General features: G+C 38.4%; 1 protein-coding gene across 1 annotated transcript; it reads left to right on the forward strand.

The window, feature by feature from the left end:
* The first annotated feature begins 439 nt into the window (after positions 1 to 439).
* Positions 440 to 23718, forward strand: LRRC58 (leucine rich repeat containing 58). The gene is made up of 4 exons (XM_079923108.1): positions 440 to 1263; positions 11890 to 12018; positions 13403 to 13680; positions 16781 to 23718. Exons 1-4 carry the CDS (start codon positions 764 to 766, stop codon positions 16987 to 16989), a joined length of 1116 nt encoding a protein of 371 aa, XP_079779234.1. The 5' UTR covers positions 440 to 763; the 3' UTR covers positions 16990 to 23718.
* Positions 23719 to 25191: the final 1473 nt, after the last annotated feature.

The raw sequence follows: 25191 nt of genomic DNA on the forward strand, positions 1-25191 counted from the left end.
GCGAAACGTCCTTATTTGACACCTCCTTTTAAAACGGTTTTTTTAAAAAAATGCTGTAGGGCAAGCAGGGCAACGATTATCCACATTTTATGGATGGAGAAACTGAAATCAAATCCTATATCCGAGGAAACAAGGCTATTTAACACCTGAACCTGAGGTAAGATCCAAGAGTTCTGATTTCTAGTACAGCTGCCTTCGCACTTCAAAGTCGGCTTGGTTAATCCCGGGACTTGAAATTCCTGGGGCTTGCTGTCATGGAGCTGAATCACCACTAAATTCCTGTGTTTTTGCTTAATCCCTCAGACCAGGGGCCCCACTCCTAAACTGGAAACCAAGAGGGCGGGGCACCGTGACGCGCGAATCCTCAACGCCAAATAGCAAAACTGTCCTCGGGCTGTTTACCGAGGCGGTCCTGGACTCCGGGGACAGGTCACCAGACTCCAGGGACCATAAGCCGCGGCTGCCCAAACCCGGCCGCGTTCAGAGAGTAACTGGGGGCCGCCTGGTCTCCGCCCCGCCGGCAAGCCCGGTCCGCGCTGCGGGCCGCGTGAAGCGAAGCCCAGCCCCCGAGCAGCGCAGCCCGGCCCCCGAGCGGCGCGCGCACCCCGCCGCCTCGCGTCGCGTGACTCGGCGGGCGCGCGCGGGCTTAGCGCGCGCGCGTCCGCCCGCCCGCGCCACTTCCGACGCGGCGCTCGGTTCAGGTTCCGGGGCGCCGCGGAGCTCCCGGCCTGTGGGTAGCGCGCGGCGCTCTGTGGCGGCCGGGATGGAGGAGGCCGGAGCGGTGGTGGCCACGGCCGGGGAGTCCGAACTGAACTTGTCCCGCCTCAGCGTGTCCCCCGAGACCCTGGAGTCGGAGCTGGAGGCGCGGGGCGAGGAGCGGCGCGGCGCGCGGGAGGCGCTGCTGCGGCTGCTGCTGCCGCACAACCGTCTGGTGTCGCTGCCGCGGGCGCTGGGCAGCGGCTTTCCGCACCTCCAGCTGTTGGACGTGAGCGGCAACGCGTTGACCGCGTTGGGGCCGGAGCTGCTGGCGCTGCGCGGCCTGCGCACGCTGCTGGCCAAGAACAACCGGCTCGGCGGGCCCGGCTCACTGCCCAAGGGCCTGGCCCAGTCGCCGCTCTGCCGCAGCCTCCACGTGCTCAACCTTAGCGGGAACTGCTTCCAAGAGGTTCCAGCCTCGCTGCTGGACCTGCGCGCGCTGCACACCCTCAGCCTCGGTGGCAACCAGCTTCAGAACATCCCAGCCGAGATCGAGAACTTGAGGAGGTGAGCGGGTGCCTGCCTGAGAGTAGGGAGGCCCGGGGCGGTGTCCGGGAGTCCTGGGGCCCCGCGCCAGGTCTTGGGGCGCCGTTCGGTTGTCACGTACCTGTCTTAGTCTAGGCTCTTCTTCAACTCTTTGGCTGTGAGTATTGCCCTGCCAACTCAGGGAGTTGTAGTGAAGATCTAATAAGATCGTGGTCGTGACAGCATTTGGTTTGTTGTGTTTGCCCTGTGCAGATCTTCCAGGCAGTTTTTCTGTCGTCTCCTGGGGTCTGGGGGAGTGATCCCAACTGAGTACATACTCAAACAAATGTAAATCTGAGGTTGCCTCTTGCAACATTGCTCCGAAGGTTCCTTCCTTGCTCCGAAGTCTTGGGTGGTTTTCCATGCCTGTAGATCAAATTTATGTCTTGTAGCGTGACAGACAAGGTACTCCGATCTGATCCTTGCTTTCCACTACATTTCCTGCTCCATCTTTTCTGTAGCGATACCAACAAAACTATTTATGGAATTCACTGAGCTGTGCACTTTACCGGCACCTTGTAAGCACTGACTAAATATGTGTTGAATGGATACAGTGCCTCTGTGTTGCTGTTACCTTTGTCTGGAATGTTGCTTGCATCTGGCAAACTCGTGTTCATCCTTCAAAACCTGTTTTGAGGGTCATTTCTTTGTTTCCTTTCTTTACTGCTTCTTGGACAACAGTTAATTATTGTCTAAACTGTACTTCTTCTGTACCTCATTCACTCTGCCATTGCACTTATTGATTATAATTATTGCCTGCAGATCTGCCTCATCTACTAGATTGTTCGGTAAATATATGTTAAATTAAATGGAAGAAGGAAGCAGAGAAGCAGGGTAACAAAAGTCCCCTAAAGGTGCCCTGCAGGGGAGTGAGAAATAAAGTAAGAGCAAGTGTATTGTCCAAAGTGAAAAAAAAGAATCTTCTATCTGTAAAATATTTTCACATCCTTTCTTGAATTTTCTGAGATAACAGAATATTAGAGCTGAAAGGGACCTCAGAGTTAAGTGTAGTGAAAAGAACATTGACCTGAGAATAAGAGCAAAGGAAACCATAAGCAAGACAAAAAGACAATCCTCAGAATGGGAGAAAATATTTGCAAATGAAGCAACTGACAAAGGATTAATCTCCAAAATTTACAAGCAGCTTATGCAGCTCAATATCAAAAAAACAACCCAATCAAAAAATGGGCAGAAGACCTAAATAGACATTTCTCCAAAGAAGATATACAGACTGCCAACAAACACATGAAAGAATGCTCAACATCATTAATCATTAGAGAAATGCAAATCAAAACTACAATGAGATATCATCTCACACAGGTCAGAATGGCCATCATCAAAAAATCTACAAACAGTAAATGCTGGAGAGTGTGTGGAGAAAAGGGAACCCTCTTGCACTGTTGGTGGGAATGTAAATTGATACAGCCACTATGGAGAACAGTATGGAGGTTCCTTAAAAAACTAAAAATAGAACTACCGTACGACCCAGCATTCCCACTACTGGGCGTATACCCTGAGAAAACCATAATTCAAAGAGAGTCATGTACCAAAATGTTCATTGCAGCTCTGTTTACAATAGCCAGGACATGGAAGCAACCTAAGTGTCCATCAACATATAAATGGATAAAGAAGATGTGGCACATATATACAATGGAATATTACTCAGCCATAAAAAGAAACGAATTGAGTTATTTGTAATGAGGTGGATGGACCTAGAGTCTGTCATACAGAGTGAAGTAAGTTAGAAAGAGAAAACAAATACCGTATGCTAACACATATATATGGAATCTAAAAAAAAAAAAAGGTCTTGAAGAACCTAGGGGCAAGACGGGAGTAAAGACACAGACCTACTAGAGAATGGACTTGAGGATATGGGGAGGGGGAAGGGTAAGCTGTGACAAAGTGAGAGAGTGGCATGGACATATATACACTACCAGATGTAAAATAGATAGCAAGTGGGAAGCAGCCACATAGCACAGGGAGATCAGCTGCGTGCTTTGTGACCACCTAGAGGGGTGGGATAGGGAGGGTGGGAGGGAGGGAGACACAAGAGGGAAGAGATATGGGAACATATGTATATGTATAACTGATTCACTTTGTTATAAAGCAGAAACTAACATACCATTTTAAAGCAATTATACTCCAATAAAGATGTTAAAAAAAAAAGTAATGAGCCTAAATCTATGCTTGACATGTAATAAGCACTAAATAAATGTTTATTATTGTTAAAAAAAAAAAAAAAGAACTCTTGGTGTCCCAGCCTTATGCAAGTCACTTTAACATATCCTGACTACAACTTCCTAATCAGCTAAATGAGGCATTTGGACAAGATGTCCCTTTGTTTACTCACCAACAGATTGTTATTGAGTACCTACCCAGTGTCAGGCACTGTCCTAGATGCTGGGGTGGGGATACAGTGGTGAACAGGATCCTTCCCTCATGGAGCATTCTAACAGAGGAGACATTAAACACCTGTTAACTTCATTATTTAATTACAGTTGTTATAAGTTCTGTGAAGAAGTACAGAGTGCCTTGAAACAAAGTAACTTAGTTTGGTCTTTGAGCAAGTAACATTTGAATTGAGCTTTTAAAGGAAGAGTAAGAATTAACCAGGAGAGGGTGGGATGGGATCAGTCCAGATTGAAGGAACAGCATGCATGAAAACCCAGAAAGAAGGACTGAAGGCCAAAATTTTGAAAGGAAGACATTGTACTAGAGCATAGTGAGGAAGTGACCAACAGGGAAAGTGGCAAATATAAATTTGGACCAGGCCATGTCATATCTTGAAGGCCATGGTAAAGCTTGAATTTTATTCTAAGTACGCATGGAAGAGTTTTTAAAAAGCACATCTGTCTTGTTGCTGTGCAAGAATGGAGCGGGGAGCAGGTGGAGAGATGAGAAGACATTTTGAAGGCTGGATGGAAGGAGGCTATTCTAGTAGAATGAGAGATGATGGTAGCTTATACCAGGGTGATGCTAGGAGAGATAGTAAGAAATATTGATAGAAGGGTTGGAGAGAGATTTAGATGTAAAATTGTCAAGCCTTAGTTCCTTCTAATTTTGATGTTAATTCCAGCATTCTCATTTGAATTTTTTTAATGTACTAAGAAAAACTTAGAGCAAATATTACCATCACATGGGGAGAAAGGTAGGCAAAAATGCCATTTATTGAATCCTTACAATGCAGTAAGCCCTGTGGTAGGTTCTCTAAATATGCTTTTTAATTTTCACAATGACTCTGTGATATGAGAAGAAGAAACTGAAGCCCTAAGAAGTAAAGTCTTAAGATCACAAAGCCAATGAGTGGTAGAACTGGATTTGACCTTTGGATCAAACTGGATCTCTGACTTCAAATCCATGAATTTTCCACAGTGACAGAGTAAGGGCTAGAACCTAATTCTTCTGACTTCTGTTCTGTTGAATATGTGATCAGGAGGATTGGCTAAAGCCATTTTCCTGATTGACCTGATTTTCTGGGCTGTTTACTGTGGTTTTTGGACATTGTACCTTTGTCTCCAATTGTATGTAGGCTCTTTTATGTCATTGTTTTCATTCTTCAGTTGTCTGCTGTATTTCTCTTTACTGGTAAGAATCAGTAAAGGTTTAGGTTATATGCTCCAAATATAAACTGTAGTTGAATGTAGGCTGAAAGGGTCATGTAGGAATATACTCTTAGAAGTAGAGACAGCCTAGGCAATTGGCCTGAGTCACCCCCTTCTTTTTACAGATGAAGAAACTGAGATTTAGTATCAGTGACTTGCTTGAGGCCAGATAGCAACAGGGAGATTCATGTGCTTCAACCCTCAAAGGCTGCTTACTACTTACTACTTACTACTAAAATAATACATTAAAGCTTCAAAAATGTAGAGGTAGAGGTTCAGTTACTCAAACCCTAAGGTACCTGCCCAAGAGCACCATCTTCTCTTAGAATATACATGGACTCCCTAGACCTCATTGGTAACATTGATGTATATTGTTTACTATGCCATGTTGCTTTTAAAACCAAGTGAGGTGTTTCTGGGCATTTGGAATCTATCTACCCTCTTTAACGGAAGTTTAAAAAATAATGCAGAGTATATAATCCATATAGAGGTCCCCTTTCTCCCCACCCTCCATCCTTCCAGGAGGGAATAACAAATAAATACTCCTAGCTTAATTGGTGTATTTGATCCTCCAGATTTAGCAGGGTATTTTCATGTATATTTTCTGTATTCTGTTGATCCTTTTCCCTGGTGATAAAATTTTTGAAAAGTGGTTTTTGAAAGATGATTTTAAAGTATAACAAATAAGTAGATGGTGAAAATCTTATTTTTATGATTAACTTCATTCCCCTGGAGTAAATTAGGCTCAGTGTGAATCGTGAGGTTGTGGGTGTAGATTCTTTCCATCAAAATATGAGGTTCTTCTTCAACAAGTAGGTATAATAACTTGCTAGTAGATGGACAAAATTGGTTTTGTCTTACAGTGTTGGAAAAGTAGGTGTAATTCATATTTTGACCTGTTTCTTTTTCTGAACTCATAACTTTTATTCCTCTCAACTAGCTCAGACATTAACTGAGGAAGAGCTTAATAACTTATCACCCAACGGGTAATAGACTTTGTTAAAGAAAACAAAAGCTCCAGGATTCTTTGGCATCCAGGATGCTAGACACTGGGAGAGTAGGTTTGAGCACAAGTGAGTTTCGTTGGCTCCATTCCCCACAGTCTTTTCTTCTCAGGTAAGAAAAGATTTCCTTCCTTTTTCTGTTCATGATGCCTCTTTCACTGTCTGCCTGATGTGGTTTTAGAAATTAAAGATATGAGAATTGTGATGGAAATAAAAGCTAAATATTAATGTCCTGGACTGTTTTGAAGCTAGTGTGCAATAGGTTGATATCTTACAAAAGAGACGACCTAACCAGATGATAAATAGAATGCAGCAGTAAAGTTTAAATAAAAACTCTTTTCCCCATTTAGAGTCATATTGAGTTTTTCTCTGGCTCTCAATTCTTCCTTCTGACTTCTTCCAATGCCTTAGTCTGGGGCAAGAACCAAGAGATGATTCCTCCATTTGTGCTTCTACTTTTGAACATATAACGGACTTTAAAATCCTGTAGTGAGTATATTTGAAAATGATTTAGTATGGGGATGCTGTCTCAAGAAAACTACTTTCTTTATCCACAGACGTATGGTTCTTATCTTTCTGTGTTTCTCTTATTTTCTATTTTCTGCCTCTTTAGGTACAAACCTGTCTCACTTTAATTCCATCTCCCTTTAACCAATCATAACATGGGACTAATGTATATTTTTGTTATATTGAATGTCATTTTTGTTTGGGTGGAGAAGCAAAACATTTCCTACTTACACCTGTGGTTAAGTTGATTGGCACTAAGTGGACCCTAGTGTATTTTTCCAGTGGGTCACTGGCCCTTCCTATAGGAAGGGTACCCACTTCAGTATCCCTAAGGATTGGAGAGGTGAGATACTTTTCAGGAAACAAATTTAAGGTTGGTCTGTTAACCTTAGACAAAAAAGAAAGGAAGAATTCTTCTCTAAATTTTGTGAATGATTTTCATGTTTTTTGTATTTGTCAAACATCAAAAGAATAGAATTGTTTAACGTCTGATTAACAGGTGTAATTTTGACAAATACAAGAACTTTTAAACACTACGGTTTTGCTTTAAATTCAACAATAGTTTCATTTCTCCTTATAGAAAAGCGTGTTTGGAAACAGTAGAGTGTGTTTTAGAAATTTAATTCCCACAAATCATTGAAAGGCTTTAAGTCCAAGAACTTTGGAAATTATTTGAGTTTCAAAGTGGTACATAAGCCTGAAAATGTAAATTGAATATGCTGGTTGTATACTCTAATTAATGATACCCATCAGCTGCAAAAGAGATTTATATGGTTTTGAAGTCATGAACTTGGTTATATTTTAAAACATCAGATCTTTCTCTGCCAAAGTCACAGTAACAACTAAGGTTTGGCGTCCTTTCTGTCTGTTTACCTCCCCACCAACTCCAAAACACTGAGAGAAGACATTGAGTAGTGACTGACCACCAGACACTAATTTCTCTTGGTTCCTGACTTAACCATATAGGAAGGGCAATATTTATATTTGCTCTCAGACTCACTCTTCCCTTTCATCACTTTCTTTTCTTTTCTCCCTCACTAGACTAAATTGCAAGTTGTTATGTAACTATTGAATCCTTTATAAAAGAACTTCCAAGTTTGCTAAAAATTTTTCCCAACTGTCTCATTAAAATTGTTTTTTTTCCAGAGAAGTTTCTGTTTTGGACTCCAAATATTTTCTACTCTCTTCTATTCTGTTCTAGTAGCTCTCATCATTGAAAAATAGAAATTTCTCAGTAGCTGAGCAGTAACTTATAATCTGTAAGCTCAAACAATCCTGCCTAGGAACCTTTTTCACCAGTGTTTAAACACTTATATGTAGGGGAATTCAGTTTTGTATCCAGACCATTGATTTTTGCCACAAGGTAATCCTTAAAGGAGAAAAAAATAGCCTATCAGGGTTAAGTGTTCTGCTTACTTTTACTGAGCATTGTAAATCTAAAGAGAGAAATGCAGTCTTGAAAAGATTTACACAATAAGAAATAGAGAGTAGCATTAATATATTTTTATTTTTTTTCATTAATATATTTTTAGAATGACAAAACTTCGATTCAAATTGGCTTTTTGAATCACCACACATCAAGGAAGGCTGAGATTATGAAATACAGATAAGAAAGTCAACAAATGGAAGAAATTGTATCTGAGAAACTATGTATAAAGGCCATCTGTAAAGGACTTTAAAATAAGTTTGTTTCCTAACTTCAGAGAGATAAAGGAGGGAACTTCATCAGTGAAAGAAGAATAAGAAGTTTTAAAACTGACAACTATGAAAACCCCAATCGGAATTTCTAGAAATAAAAATATATAATTAGGAACTCAGTGGGCTGAATGGTAGACTGGAGTCAGCTGATGCGTAGCGAATCAGTAAGCTAAAAGATCTTACTGAGGCATTCTGGAATGCAGCACAAAAAAATAAAGAAACGGAACGTATGAAAGAAATGTTAAGAGAAATGGAAAATAGACTCTGAAGTTCAAAGTGCTGTTTGCTAGGAATTCCAGAAGGAGAATAGAGAGAATGTAGGAAAGGCAATGCCAGAAGTAATAGTAGCTGAGAATTTCCCACGATTAAAGAAAGAGAGCACTCTGAACTGGTATCTTGACACATCATAATAAAACTGTAGAACAAGAAGGATAAAGAAAAAAGACCCTAAAAATTCCTAATAAGAAAAAAAACAGATTACCTACAAAGGAATATGGGCTGTAATAAGATAGTAGAACAGTATCTTCCTCCTGGTAAGGAAAAGTAACTGTCAACCTAGAATTTTATGCCCAGCCAAGCTATTACTCAGGTGTGAAGGGAAAAAATAAGAACATCAGAGACAAAGGACTCAAACATTAACAACTGTAAGTCCTTACTGAAAGAACTTCTACAGGCTGTACTCCAAGAAGAATGAACTTTAAAAGAAATAGCAAGTGCCCAGAACAGTGGTGAGCAGAGAATTTGGTAAAACATATTGATGACTGAGTAATTATTGATTGGGAATAAATAAGTTTCAATTTATTTTCAAATCAAGGTAGAACTAATCCTGGATGATGATATGAAGATGACAGAGAAGTGAGCATGGTTGTATATTTGGGAGTGAGAGGGAGAGCAAAGGAAATTGAAGGGGCAACTACTAGCAAAATACATGTAGCATGTGCAGTTCAAAATAATGGAGTGGGACAAAAGGAAACTTGATGAACACAACAGAAGGCAGACAGAAGAGAAAAAGATATTGAGATATACCATGGTAAAGAAAACACAAGTGCAAATATATCAACAATCAGGTTGTGCACTGTTTGCAAGAGTTACACTTAAAATAGAAATACCCCAATGTGTTTAAAGTTAAGGTGTAGAAAAAGATGTATGAAGCAAATCTCTATCATTTCATACCTGGATTCAACTGCCTTAGGCTCCAGTCTGGTCTTCCTGCTTCCACTCCTCCCATTGCACTCGCCTGTCCCTGCCACTTCTCCTGCTGTTTTCCAAACAATAACCAAAGTGACCCTTCTAAAGTGTAAGTCAAGTTACACAACTGGCCTTTGTTCAAACCCCTTCTACCTAGGATAAATTCAGAATCCTTGCTAAGGCCTGAAGGGCCCTCTGTGATCTGGCTTTCCCAGGCTACCTTTCTGACTTCTCTGACCACCACTCTCCCCACCTGTCACCCTGATGTACCCACACTGGCTGTGTTGCTCTTTCACAGCACACCAAGCTTTTTTCCACTGCAGGGATTTGTACTCACTCAGTCATTCCATTCAGATCTCTGTTAAAGTGTCATCTCCTAAGAGAAACCTTTTCTGACCACCTTATCTACAGTATCACTTCCATCAACATATGATTACCTGTTTTCCTTTGTAGCACTTAAAGCTATCTGGCATAATATATATACATTCATTGACTTACTGTCTCTCTCACTAAAATGTAGGCTTCTTAAGGTCAAGAACTTGGTCTTATTTACATTATATTCCCTGGAATAGTGCCTGGCACATGGTCGGTGCCTAGTTCATATTTATTGCCTATATGATATATAGTAATGTTATTCAATTTTAAAGAAGAGGAAACTGGGGCATAATGAGATTTAGTAATGGGCCCAAGTTCTCGTACTGGTAAATGGTGGGGCTAGGATTAAATAAATACTAACAAAAACAGGTAGGCAGTATTGATAATCAGAGGCGATAGATTTTACGGCAAAATGGATTAGAAGGAAGAATGAGAAATGCTTCATGTGAATTAAGGAACGATGCAACAAGAAATTTTAACCATCATGAACCTGAATGTATCTTCAATATAGCTTCCATATTTTGAGGAGAAAGAGAGCAAAAATTGACAGAACTATAAAGGGAAAACCATGGTTCAGGTAGGAAACTAACCACCAGAGTAAGAAGGTGAAATGATGAGACACTATAAAAAATTTAAATTGCACAGCTAACAAGCTCAATCCTAATAACTGCACATTCTTTTTACACATATAAAATGTGAACAAAAATAGACCATGCTCTAGACCACAGAGGAACAAGGTTATGCAGAACATATGTTTAACAACAACAAAGCTCTCAACAAGCTAAGAGAAAGCCATATAACCCATGAGAAAAATGGGTAAAGGATAGAAACGCAATTCTCTAAAGATGTACGAATGGTCAAAACATAAAAAGATGCTAAACGTCACTAATAATTAGAGATTACTAGTACAGAATGGTATCATTTTTCACACCAGCTAAATAGTAAAAAGTAGAATAAAAACGTTAAAGCAGGTGATGATATTAAGTGTTGGCAGGGCTGTAGGGTAAAGAGTGCTCTTAAATGCTAATTGTGGATTGTAATTAGCTATAACTCTGCAGGGTAATTTGGCTTTTTCTTTTAGCATTACAGCTTGTACCCTAAAATCTGCCACTTCTCAGGCCCTTCCCCTGGAACTCTGATTTACTGGATCTGAGTAGGGCCTAGATTTTGTAGCTTTAAAAGTATCCCAGTTAATTCTTATCCTGGAAGTTTGGGTAACAGTTTAGTAGGCTGTTTTTCCCTACATTTAAAGGTGTCTTAAAAGAATGATAATGTCTACTGAGCAGATTTAACAGGAAGACAAAAGTAACATAGTTATGGGAAAGATCTATATGTATACATTTCATTGATATTTATATAGTAAGAACTGATTCTGCCACCCCCCCATCAACTGAAAAAAGTCTTTTGGAGAGAGTCTTTCTACAGTCATCACCACAAGGAGCAGCAGTACATTTTGGTGCAATATATGCTATGTCTAAAATGTTAACTTATTATTAGAAAACTGGATAATTATCTAGAACTTTAATTTCATAATAGTGGTCAGTTTTACATAATTTAGTTAGCCTCTTAAAGACTGCATTTGCCATAATAAGAGCAAAGAAGAAACATAAACTTGAGCTGTGTTTTTCCACTCTTCAAAAAAAAGCTAGTGGTTTTCGCCTTCCCATTGCCTAGTAATGCATTGAATCCAAACCCACCAGCGCGAATACAGGGCTCCTGTAATTTGGCCTTTATCCGGCTGTATCTCTGGGTTCCTCAACATGAATTCTCTTCTTATGTGTTAAAAGGTATACTCATTATCCCATAAAAACCCTTCTTCCGACCTGAAGGTCCTCTTTCCTCCTACCCTAAATGGGCTAAATTCATAGTCCAGCTGAAATCACAACACTTTTGGGAGCCTTTCCAATCAGAACTAATGTCTTTTTTTTTAATTTCTCTACTTTTAAAACTCCTATATCATTTATGGATTGTTCTGCTTATTTTGGTATTTTAATCATGTTATGCTTATTTGGGATCTTGTTTTGCATTTAATTATAAATGTGGTGTGTCTTGTCTGCTTACCTATAATATAAGCTCCCTGAAGATTGCATTATTCCTCCAGAGACTGTATAGCACATAGAAAGCCTGAGTAAAACATTTGCGGAATGAATAAACGATATATGTTCATTGTAATAAAGATAATGGGGTACTTGTTCAAATTTTGGTTTTTTTGTTTTTTTCATTTATTTTTGCAGTTTAGAGTGTTTATATCTTGGAGGAAACTTCATCAAAGAAATCCCGCCAGAATTAGGAAATTTGCCTTCTCTAAATTACTTGGTATTATGTGACAACAAAATCCAAAGTGTGCCTCCTCAGCTTTCACAGTGAGTATTTTCAGGCAGTTTATGTACACACAGAGATACGTGCTTAGGAATTATCATCCTGCATTCACCCACATGATTTGTATGTGGAAAAGAATTAAGTGTTCTCAAAGTAAATGATACATGAGAATGAAAGTTCTGAGGTGTGTTATGAATTGGGTGGCTTATTTTTAATTTTACTTTTAAATGCTCTGATATATTCCTCAAAATCGTTGAGCCTCTTTTCTTTTTTTTAATTATCTTCTTAAAATTTTATTGACGTATAGTTGATTTACAATGTTGTATTAATTTCTGCTGTACAGTAAAGTGATTCAGTTATACATACATTTTTTTTTCATATTCTATTCTGTTATGGTTTAGCACAGAATATTGAATATAGCTCCCTGTGCTATACAGTACGACTTTGTTGTTTATCCATCCTATATATAATAGTTTGCATCTGCTAATCCCAAACTCCCAATCCTTCCCTCCCTCACCCCTCCTTCCCCTTGGCAACCAGAAGTCTGTTCTCTGTCTGTGAGTCTGTTTCTGTTTTGTAGATAGGTTCATTTGTGTCGTATTTTAGATTCCACATATAAGTGATATCATACGGTGTTTGTCTTTCTGTTTGTCTTACTTCACTTAGTATGATAATGTCTAGGTCCATCCATGTTGCTGCAAATGGCATTATTTCATTCTTTTATAGGGCTGAGTAGTATTCCACTGTGTATATATACCACATCTTCTTTATCCAGTCATCTGTCGATGGACATTTAGGTTGTTTCCATGTCTTGGCTATTGCAAATAGTGCTACTATGAACATAGAGGTGCATGTATCTTTTTGAATTATAGTTTTGTCTGAATATATCTTCAGGAGTGTGATTGTTGGATCATATGGCAACTCTATTTTTAGTTTTTTGAGGAACCTCCATACTGTTTTCCATAGTTGTTGAGCCTCTTTTCTGTAATCAAAAATAGAGTATTACTTTGGCATAGATTCCCCAAGGTTTTATGGGATTTTATTGATTTATATTTGATATGAAGCATTCCTATCCTAATGAGATAATGTGAAGGATCTTTATTCCTGTTGCATTTGAAATCTTTCCTTTTTTAGGTATCTGAATGATAAAGCATGCCAAAAAAAAAAACCCTTTAAATCTAGCATTTAAATCAGCTAACACATCAGAATACTCTCTAAGTATTTTAAGCTCTCTAAGATTCCATGGGCAAAAGTCCTTCATGATATATACAAGTATGGGCTCTAATTTAGTTTCAGCACCTTTTAATTTTACTTCCATTGACCTTAATCTTAATTGCTCATTCTTGCGGGGAAATTGAGTCCTTCCCTTAACTTTCTGAGTAGTTTTCTTGCTTATGGTGGTTGATTTTTGTATTGCATTCATTCTAGGTTGCATTCACTTCGTTCCCTCAGTCTTCACAATAACTTGCTGACATACCTGCCTCGAGAGATCCTCAACCTTATTCATTTGGAAGAATTGAGTTTGCGAGGAAATCCATTGGTTGTTCGTTTTGTTAGAGATTTAACGTATGATCCTCCAACTCTCCTGGAGTTAGCTGCACGGACCATTAAAATTCGAAATATTTCCTATACTCCCTATGATCTTCCTGGGAATCTTCTTAGATACTTGAGTTTAGCCAGCAATTGCCCAAACCCAAAGTGTGGAGGTAAGTTAATTCAGTGTCCTTGTTTCCCATTCATTTAGTTACTTTTAAATTATGATCTAAATGTTGTTTTAATTAGCTGTCTTCTTTCAGAGAAAGGCAGTTTGTTTGTTTGCCTTATTTCACCCTTTTACCAGAAAGTAAGACATTTCACCCTCTCTGGATTCCTTCCTTCCTTCCTTCCTTCCTTCCTTCCTTCCTTCCTTCCTTCCTTCCTTCCTTCCTTCCTTCCTCCCTCCCTCCCTCCCTCCCTCCCTCCTTCCTTCCTTCCCTCCCTCCTTTTCTTCTTTCTTTCCTTATTTCTTCTTTTCATGGTACTTCAGGATTCATACACAGGGAAAATACCCAGAAAGTCTCGTCTTTCTTGGAACTGTCATAGGATAAGGTAAATTGGTAACATGAGAGGAAACAGAAAGAAAGCATAAACAGTTCTAATTGCTTTAGAAGAGTCTCTAAAATGTTTGGCCACCTTTCATATTTATTTGAAGGACATTTTCTTAGACTCACCATTCTGAGTGTCAGGTACCTTTTTAGAGTACAATTCAAGGTGTACGAGAATAGGCTGAATGTGTGCCAGTTTCAGAATGTACCCTGGAATTCTCCATTCTTTTAAATCCATGCTTCAAAATTTCTTGAGTTTAGAGCATTTAGAGAGAACTAAACAAATAATATAATGTAAGACAGTGTAAAGTAGGAATCCAAAATACTGTTGGAAACCAAAGGAGGGAGAGAGCACATTTATTAGATCTGGAAAAGATGAGACAATTCTTGAAGTATGCGTTGAATTTTGATATGGTTTGATTGAGGATAGAAGACTTTTCAGATGGAGAGAGTAAAATAGGAAACAAAACAATATGGGGCAGAATGTTGGTTGAGTAATAATTTGGTTCAAATGTACAGTTAAGGGAGTAATTAGAGCTGAGTAAAAGATACATTGAGGCCAGATTTTGAAGGGCCTGAAGTGCCAGTGTGTGGAGGGGAGTTGGTGAATGATAGCAGGTCATTCTATCTTGGCTCTCTCATAAAAGACTACTTTTTTAAAAATCCAATTTAATGGGGGTACAGAAAGGTTTTTATTATTGTAGGATAATTGTAGGTGCCAGGGAAATGCTGCATAAATATGATCAGAGCCAGCTGAGGTTTTCCCCAGATGTCCCGTCAGGCCTTGAAAACGGTTATAATGTTAAACAGAGAGAAGGTGATTTAAGTTTCTCAAAGAATATTAAAAGGTAAAAAAGATACTACTAGTTTAAAAAAGAAAAATGACACTACTCTGAGCCATTTCTGGCCACTTACTTTTACAAGTAGAGACTGCCGTGCCAAGTTAGAAGTACTTAGATTTTCTCTGTGAACTCTCCTTCTGAAGTTGGCTTTAACAATGGCAAGAGACAACACTCTCACCAGACCTTCAGGCTTCATAGTCTGTATCTAATCTCTTGGAATCTATCCTTTTCTAGAAATAGACCTCTACAAGAAGTCTCTTTTCTCTCTTAAATGGTTTCTTTCTTTCTTAAATGAGTTCTTTAGTATACTGCTGTGTTATTTGTCTTAGGAACTAAAATACTTTTTAAATTATTAGCTTAAAATTTTGTAATATCTAAAGTGAATTCCCCCTCAGATTCCCTAGTTACTGAACTCTAAGTTAAACAAAAGTAATTTTCTATTTTGTGAGATATTGCCTTTGTATAGTCTGAGATCTTACAGATGACAAGATAGTATTATACTATTTTAGCTCTTGGTAACTATAATTATTTTATTACTTCCATTTGTTTCAGAAAGCTAACTCATTTGGGGGGATTTATTGTTAATGATTGATCAGTTTACTGAATCTGTCTACTTTTCTGAATTGTTCGAAGTAACATACCATGAATTTCCCTTTTTAAACTACGAATTATACTTACTACAGGATCAAAAAATTAGAAAGTTAATGGAGAAGTAACAGGAAAAAAAATTAATAGGAGAAAAATTGTTTCTCCTTTGCTTGGACCACATCTTTTTATTTTGTTCCCTTATGTGATATACAGGGTAGTTGGTGCCAGAGGAATCCTAGGTAGAGTATAAAGGTTGAGATTCTTCTCCAGAGAGGTGATGGGACGCAGGGGTCTAGGGGTTCCGGTTATACTGCAACCATTGTGACAGCCTTCATGGATTAGAGATGTGCAATATCTAGTAGGAGGAGCAGCTAGAAGCCCACGAAACAGCAACCTCTGCTTTCCTGTCATCTCTAGCTGTATTTTGACTTAGCTGAAGGGCCACAGTTCAGGAGCACTAAATTAGGACTCAAAAGAGCTGAATACTAGTTTCAGTTTACTTAGCAATATATAATTGCATGAAAGTCAAGTGAGATCAGTAGTGAAACAGCTTTGAAGCTGTAGATTTAGACCCTATGGAAATAGGATGGCATTTTGTTACTTTTAATTTTTCCTTCCCAATACATAAAGACAGGGGTACTAAAAGTCGTCTCCTTTCTGCAAATTTTGGGTATAACAACTAATTCTTTAAGATCATTATCAAGACTCTAGGGTAGTACCAAGGAGGGGCTTGGGGGATGGAGAAAGGGCACTTTAGGTATCCTGTAATCTCCATCAACCACTGTCCACCAAGTCACCCAGAGAAAACAAGCCAAGTAAATAGTGTCCTTTTTGTTTGTTTGTTTTTTGTTTTATGCGGTACGCGGGCCTCTCACTGTTGTGGCCTCTCCCGTTGCGGAGCACAGGCTCCGGACACGCAGGCTCAGCAGCCATGGTTCACGGGCCCAGCCGCTCCATGGCATGTGGGATCTTCCCGGACCGGGGCACGAACCTGTGTCCCCTGCATCGGCAGGCGGACTCTCAACCACTGCGCCACCAGGGAAGCCCAATAGTGTCCTTTTAACGCCAGCTCTCTTTAAGATAAATCTCCTAGCCTTCTCTTTGTAGTCCATCCCTAAGACCTTCCAGTATTTCTATAAACAATTATGGGAGCAGCCACTACCTCTGCTTAAGATTCTCAAAAGAGAAGACTATAAGACATTTCTTCAGAATGCTGGAGATAGGATTGAAAAAGAAAATGTGGGTCTTTGCTTTGTAATGATTACTTTGTCCTCATTCCTTCTTCTCTCCAGGAGTCTACTTTGATTGCTGCGTCAGACAAATTAAATTTGTGGACTTCTGTGGGAAATACCGTCTCCCCCTGATGCACTACCTGTGTTCACCGGAATGCTCTTCCCCTTGCAGCTCTGCCTCTCACAGCTCCACATCCCAGAGTGAATCTGACTCAGAAGATGAAGCCAGTGTGGCTGCACACAGAATGCAGAAAGTTCTTCTTGGTTGAAAAGGGAAGCAGGGCGGTGTGAAACACTAAAAGACTGAGCAGAGGTGGTTAGAAAAGAGAATAGACTTGGAAGTTCACTAGAAACCGTACCTTCATCTTAAATGTCCATGACGGAGTTGGAGATGGTGTAAAAGATTTTGTGTTTCTAGCCATTCAGCAGGAATGAGTCCAGTTCCATGTTTGGATTCTTTTAAATTCACTCTGAATGGCAGTTTCAGATTTAACTGATTGTTTGCAGTTTTCACTCAAGTTTTGCATGAATCACACAGCAGAATGGAACATCCTGAAGAGCAGTGCTATAATAAACCATGAGTGTTAACTTGTGATAGTTGATATGAAGATAGAAATGATCAAAGATGTCATTTTTACCAGAGTTGTCCTTGAGTTTAGGTTGAACACTATACCGTAACAGGATTAGCCCTACATTCTTGTATTGCCCATATGTCTAGATTACAGAGTTATTCAGATAAGCTCACAGATGGTTACATAGGACCTAAACCTTTCTCAGCTACTGACTGGTAAAGTAAGGGATATAACTTTCATGTGGGGTTTTAAAACTCTTCACTTCTGCTCCTTTGTTCTATACGATTGTTGTTACCCTTGTATAATCCAGCAATGACTGTAATAGTGCCTTAATCATAACAAGGATTTAGAAATTTATTCAAGAAATGATACCAGAGCAGCCTATAACCTGACATACTATGCAGAACACTTTAAAATATGCTTTAATGGGACTAGGTAAACAGCTGTATATCTGACATCTGAGCTCATAGCCACCTTAACCTCATTTTTTGTTTAAACAAATCACTTTTATAATTAATGGGAGGCCACGATCTTGATCAGTCTGTTCATCATAAGACAGAATAATAGTTTTGTTTTGTTTTGTTTTTGTGGTACGCGGGCCTCTCACTGTTGTGGCCTCTCCCGTTGCAGAGCACAGGTTCCGGACGCACAGGCTCAGCGGCCATGGCTCACGGGCCCAGCCGCTCCGCGGCGTGTGGGATCTTCCCGGACCGGGGCACGAACCCGTGTTCCCTGCATCGGCATGCAGACTCTCAACCACTGCGCCACCAGGGAAGCCCAGAATAATAGTTTTTAATGGAAAAATCTGTCAGATTTCTTTTAACAGAAAAGAGATGTAAGATAGGAAACTTCTTTATGTCTTGCGTTAAAGCAGTGGGAAAATGATTTTAAAGGTTTTAGCAGTCCAGTATGACTCCTTTGCCTGTGTGTACTGAACTGTAACTTCCTCTAATTTTAAAGAAAAACTAGAGAAACATTACAAGTGAAATAAAATTGGGCACAGCAGTCATTGTGTTTTTACACAATAGAACAGTTTCCAAAACAAGTTTAACCATGGAGTAGTTTTTGAAAATAATATATTGATAAAATATTTTAAATGTATTAAATATACCCTTAAAGTACAGCAGAAAAATGGTTTCACAAATTGCCAGTAGAAATGACAAATGTTTACTAACTAGTATGCAGTAAAAATTGAGTAACAGTACAACTGTAAGTTGACATTGTAAAATAAAATACATAGCACACATTAGCAATCGTTAGCTAACTAATCTGTAATAACGTAATGGTTTGTTGGTAAATACTACCTGTAGAGTAATACAAAGGTCAGAAACACATTGGGACATCAGATGATCTCCCTTCTGACTTCTGGCATTCATGACTGGGGCACACCATTTCCTAAAAGCAAGTTGTATAATAATGATATGTACATATGTTAGGTTTTTGTCACATATATTTTTTATTTTAGAAGAAAATATACTGTAGGATAGTTTGTTTGTTTATTATATGTTAAATCATGAAACATCATGAGAGTTTCATGACTGCAGTTGTGAAACGCTGCTATAGAGTGATTCCCTTCACTCTGTTGTAATAAGATTCTTTTTTCCTTTTGATCCAGAAATTTTCTGACTATGTCTGTAGAAGTAATGTAGTATCTTTCTACTGCCTAGCAGAGTAGTACATGGGTGATTATATCATAAAATGGAGGTAATAAAAAGTCTTTGTTTACTTCTCCATTTGAGCCACAGCAGGCTGCGTATTACAAAATTATAAAAGATAAAAGATGATTTAGGCAGTGCCTAAATGGCAAGCCCAAAGTGTTTTGTAAGTAAGTGATTTAGGTAAGATACATAAAATATTTTCATAGAAAATAATGTATTCATAGTAAAATAAATTGAGAGGACCAAATTTTTCTGGCTTAAATTCCTCGGTTTCCTTCCTAATTAATTACCAGTTTGATCTAAGTAACAGCTTGGGTAATCTTCTAAGAGTTAGTCTTTGTGAAATAAACAGGTAGATATGTAAATAGATGCTTAACCTTGCCAGAAGATACACTGATTGATCTTTTACAGATGTAAATAGATCCAACCAGAAACAGTTTCTAGCCTTTGCTGTGTAATGTAGATATATACATTGTATACAGCAAAATGTCTTTCAACAAAATGTTTGTTATGCTTCTCCATATGTACATTTGAAAATCTCTGATCAGTATGCAGCTCTCTTTGGTGACTTTTACTGAAGTCTACATTTTAGCTGTTAGTTCTATCTTTTTTTTTTATCTTTGACCTAACCTTTTATAAGAGCTGCTAATAATTTCTAAGCTTTTCCTGAGCTGCTAATAATTTCTAAGCTTTCCCGTTTCTTTTCTCTACCTTCCCTGTTTTCATAACTGGTGACTGTAGAAATTAACCAGAAGTGAGTTACAGTTCCAGAGTCATATAGCTAACTATGTATTTAAATTGAAAGTCTCTCTAGTTGCTGAGTCACTTGTTTGTGTGTAAGTTTTTGATACTGCTCTACTTGGACAATTTTAGTGACCAAAACTTCTGTGGATAAAACTACTTAACCAAAGCATAAATGGGTTTAGAATGGAATTCTTCAGTGCTAATATTTGGAATTGAAATGGAACATTGAATATTCTTAGTAATCTTTATTCCTAGAATCCAATTCTCTCAGTGTCACCAAACTGAGTCAGTGAAATGGTCCTAGGATTTTAGGAAATAGGAAGATTAGCTACTATAACGTTTTGCTTCCATGGTGCCAGGGATTGGCTGACCTGAGGACAAGCTAGTCAGGGTTCTCAGCATTCTCTGTATTTGTGTAGTAGAGGTAGATCTGAGGGTTACTGTTCATATTTTACTTCTAAATGCTTCCTGGGGGAGTCTCTTACTCTAAAATTCTTGATATTTGGAACTTAAAGTTAACAAATGTAAAAGTAAAGACTTGTATTATAAACTGTACCTCAAACTTGAGAAATTTTTGTACTAATGTAAAGTTAAAAGCAGTCCACACTAGTGCAGGGTAATACTGCAGACCAGTTCTACCAAACATTGTAAATACCAATTTAAACAAAAGAAGACAAGGGAAAGGCTGATGGTTGGAGTGTAAAATGAAAGAAATCTTTAAAAACCACAAAAGGCAGGGAAAGAGAAGTCACCAGACACCCAAGGAGATCCCTGAGCCAAGAAAGTTTTTTAAAGTAATACTGAATTGTTTTGAAATTAAGTGGCCCACTACCTACCATCTGAAAGCCTGTTTATCACTAAATTTCTTCAGTTTCTGCTAGTGGGAGATTGTCCACATCCCTCCATAATGAAGGGCTAGCAAATAATTGGATTTTCTTACACCCAGCCTTGCTCTTTCCAAAGGGAGAAAGTAATACCTTGTTAACCTGGAATTTGTGGTACACCTTTGGTTAATGTTTACCTTTTCACTATGTAAAAGAGAAAAAATACTAAGCAAATGATTACTGCAAATTAAGTTTGATCTTAAAAAACATTTTAGCAGTAGCTATTTATAAAAAAAAGTTATTCTAAATAAGACCCTTTGTGGGCAGAACTTTTTATCAGTTATAATATGTATATATAGTGTATAAAATTAGTTAAGCTGCATTTATTTAGAAATACCTAATTTTTACCTAAATGACTCCCTTTATTCTCATCCAAAGTAGAGATTTTATTATGACAGTATAACTATCACTCCCCATTTAGTCCAAAATAGTCAGTTTTGAAGTTATGTTGAGCATTAACAACAGTAAAGGCTGCTGTATAGGTTTTAGGCAACGTGACCTGGAATTCATAGTTCTGATCCCCGCTGTACAGAAAAGAAGTATTTGACCTTCACTGTTCCTGTATTAAGCACTATACTCTATAACATTAATCTGATGAATTTAATAGCATCCAATTTTGTATTTTATAGTCATGATCTTTTTAAAGGTAGCAGTGCCTTCAGTTGTGCTTTGAAAGTATGTGCCTTAAATCTTCCTTGCTGGAGCCAAAGTTTGGGGAACTATGTCATTTAATAAGTTGTGTGTGACAGCCTCATGACGCTTTGCTTTGAGTTGAAGGAGAATGACTGTGATCCTGAAGGACTCCTTCCACTAAAACTAGACCTAATGTCTCTGAGTCTAGGGCTTTTGGAGAGGGAATCCCAATCATACATACTGTCATAGAAGAATTAGAGTCCCTGAAATAAAATCAGTGAAAAAGTATATTCTCTTTCATATAAAGAAAATATATCTGCTACCACTAAGGGATGACAAGTTCCTAACGAATTCATATTAATAGCATCATATAAAGATATTATTGCCATGAAGCCTAGCACGTTTTGTGCTTTCTTTGTAATACCGGGTTAAAAAGGGGGTATGGTTTAATATTTTTGCATGTAAATATCCCCATTCGTTTTATGTCTCTACTTGGTTCATATTTGCTAAGAATTGATGTAGAAAATAACAGTTCACTAACAACAAACATGACACATTATTGAACACTCACAGGGTAATATTGATTTGGGTGCTACTAGACTTTTACCTAGCACTTGCTGGTCAGTCTCAGTTTATCGTAAGGGACAGTATTCAATCTAGTTAATATTAAAATTTGTTAGTATGAAGAAGATTATTTATATACCATTATACTAGAAAGCCATGGTTGGAGAGACCATCTGCATTCAACAGAAGTTACTTTCTTCCTTTTGCTGTGAATAAATTGGGTAAAACTCTTATTTTCAATTCCAGTTTTGGGAAGAAACTGGGGATAAGCTTGACATCACTATTGCTGGTACTACAAAAGCATTACTAAATTGGTTAATTCTGTCTACAACTGGTGTTTTAAGAGAATCCTTTCACTAACTTAAATGGTTGACAATGATGTGTTACTGAGAAGGATTATTAACCTCAACAATCACTTTACAACAATTATGGAGCAAATGGTGTGCCTGCAATTGGTGTCTGTTGCATTTCTGAGCCCACTTTGTATTCATGAGAAACAAAAATATAATGGGAGAAATATTTTAACCAGTATTTTAACTTTTTATAAAGTTTGGGACTTTAAAGTATCAACAAAGGATATCAAAAATATATGTACTTTTACTTTAGTCAAATTATTTTTTATTACCTGATTTCTTAATTTTCTGTATTTGCATTCTTGTGACTTAAGAATACCTATATCTGTAGGTATATATATATATTTAAAACAATGGTTACAATAAATGTAATTCAGCAGTGTTACTCAATTACATTTTATTTTTGGGACAAGATATAGTTTATTGCATCAAATTTATGTATTACCTTGTAATGGTAAATGCTCTAAAAAGAGTATTTAAGCTACTTCAATTCTATACCTCCTTTTTTTCCCCCAGGACACACAAAAGAATGTGATCTAATATTAACCGTCTGTGTGAATTTTGCCTTATCAAACATTGTGCCTTATTTTATTAAAAGTGTTTTGTTGGAATCTAATTCTGTATTCTGGAAAAGCAAAAGTATTTTAGTTTTAATTGGCAAGCATTTACTTAAAAAATCTAAAATCCTTATACTGTTGGTTTTTGCCTGATTACTTGCTATACCATTGCTCATCTATTCATTGAATTTTTTCAATACATGAATAATACATTAAGCGTGTATTAGTATTTATACTCTCTGTGCTAGATGCAAAGGATGAAAGATGAACTAGACCAGATCCTTTCTACCATAGTTCCTTCTGCTTCCACAGTCTTAACAGGCTTACGGATACATACTCTAAAAAAAAATTGGTGAGGTCACATTGCTACTGAGGGTCAGTTACTTCTTGCATTTAGTCCAGAATCATACAATCTTGATGCAAAATAGTATAGTATTAACTGAGCACGTTGATATTGCAGTACTTATTTAGTGCCATTATTTTGGTGACCCTAGAACACTTGACATATTTCTAGATTCCAGAATTTGGAAGAATATCATGGTTGGTTATGAGTTGAGGTAAACAGAGTGGGTAGGAAAGACACACTCTGCAAAACAGCTGATGTTTCAGAATTGCTGAAATGGAAAAAGCTCAGCACTTCCCTGGTTGGTATATAGGAAGTCCTCTTGATGAAGATGGGCTCAGAAATTTGAGGGCACAAGAGAAGAAACATGGGGTGTAACTGATCTTTCCTGAGAATAAAACTGCTCCCTAACCTGCCCTGTTGTGGATGTTCTCCTTAGAACAAGTGTTGGAAGAAACTTCTTTAATGGCTTGTCTAACTCTGTAGAATACTACATGGGACGCCAGAACATTTCAGGGGCTATGTAAGACTTGGATGTGTCCCGTTCATAACATCAGTCATTGCCAGCTTCATGAGCAGTTCCATCAGCATGCCCTAGAATGTTAGAGCTTAAGGAAACGTCAAAGGTCTGAAGGTAACTCATGTTTGAGAGATGAAAAAATTTAAGCCCAGAGAGATGTGTTCAAGACTTCACATGGTGGACTAGAGGGGTGGGATAGGGAGGGTGGGAGGAAGACGTAAGAGGGAGGAGATATGGGGATATATGTATACGTATAACTGGTTCACTTTGTCATAGAGCAGAAACTAACACACCATTGTAAAGCAATTATACTCCAATAAAGATGTTAAAAAGAAAAGACTTCACATGGTGGAATCTTGAATCCAAGCCTCTGGATTCCCAGGTCAGTGCTGTCTCCACTACAGTATGCTGCTTTCTTTAATACTCTGTCGTGTGACAGGAAATCAGTAACAGCACTGGTACCGCATTGTAATTTGCCAACGGGCATCAAAGTGATGCTGTCCGCACCATCTCTTCAGAACTTTACATCTAGTGGGAAACCTTAGATAAGAGTAGATATCTGGGTAGCTCATTATGTTTACAAAGCATACTCAAGAGTCTACCTTATTTTAATCGTCATGACACTGTGAGGTAGGACTAGACTTGGTGAAATTTGTTGGTGTGGTTTTGTCACACCCTTTCCCCTCCTCTGAGTTTGAAATCAATTAAGAAATTGACATAGATTTGAGGAAGGGATATAAATATCAGCTTTATCAAATCCAAATTGAACTTCTATGTAAATTGAGTATTACCAACCAAAATCAGACTCCCTCTACTCCCAGATAGCATTTCACAAGACTGACCCTAACACACCACAGATCCAAAGGAGGTCTAGTCAAATCTTAAGCCTTGTAGTGCTGCCCAATTGGTATTTCTCCCACAGGGTGGAAAAAGATCTAAAAAGATTTCTTCTGGGCAGCTGTTCTCAACCCTGGTTGCACTTTAGAATCACTATGGGAGCTTTCACAATATACAAAAGTTGGGCCCATCCCCAGACCAATTGAAACCTGATCTCTAGAGGTGGAGTCTGGGCATCAATAATTATTGATGCCCACTGAGCTCTTCTCTGTGACTCAGTTACCCAGCAAGGATGATGATTCTTCTGTGAAAATCCCTTCATGATAACTTGAGGTCAGTGAAGTAGGATTTTTACAGATGAAGAAATGGGCCCAAAGTGATGAAGTGACTTGCCCAGGTTCTCTTAAGGTAAATCGTGACAGAGTTGGAGCTAGAATCCATTCATCTATTTTTAAAAAATAATTTTTTTAATTGAATGCCTACTTCAGACCAGGCGCTGATTACTAACCCAATGTTCTTTGCTTCTCCCTGTCAGTTACCTTTTCTTGAACCGAAATGTAAGATGGATGTACGTTTGCTGGACATAAGATGGTATGTTCAAGTGGAATACTGAATTGGCTGTATTGAAGCCAGCTTCAACTAAATCGGAGTACCTGCCGAATCATGGAGCACAAAAGCAGCAAAACAGATCAACGTGACTAGAAACATTCGTAAAAGGATGGCTTGGTCAAATATTTCAGGATAAAGCCACAAGGCAGGAGACAGCCTTTCCATGGGCGAGGAAAACCTCATCAAGTCACTACACA

This window comes from Stenella coeruleoalba, assembly GCF_951394435.1.
Source record: "Stenella coeruleoalba genome assembly, chromosome: 5".
Lineage (NCBI taxonomy): Eukaryota > Metazoa > Chordata > Mammalia > Artiodactyla > Delphinidae > Stenella > Stenella coeruleoalba.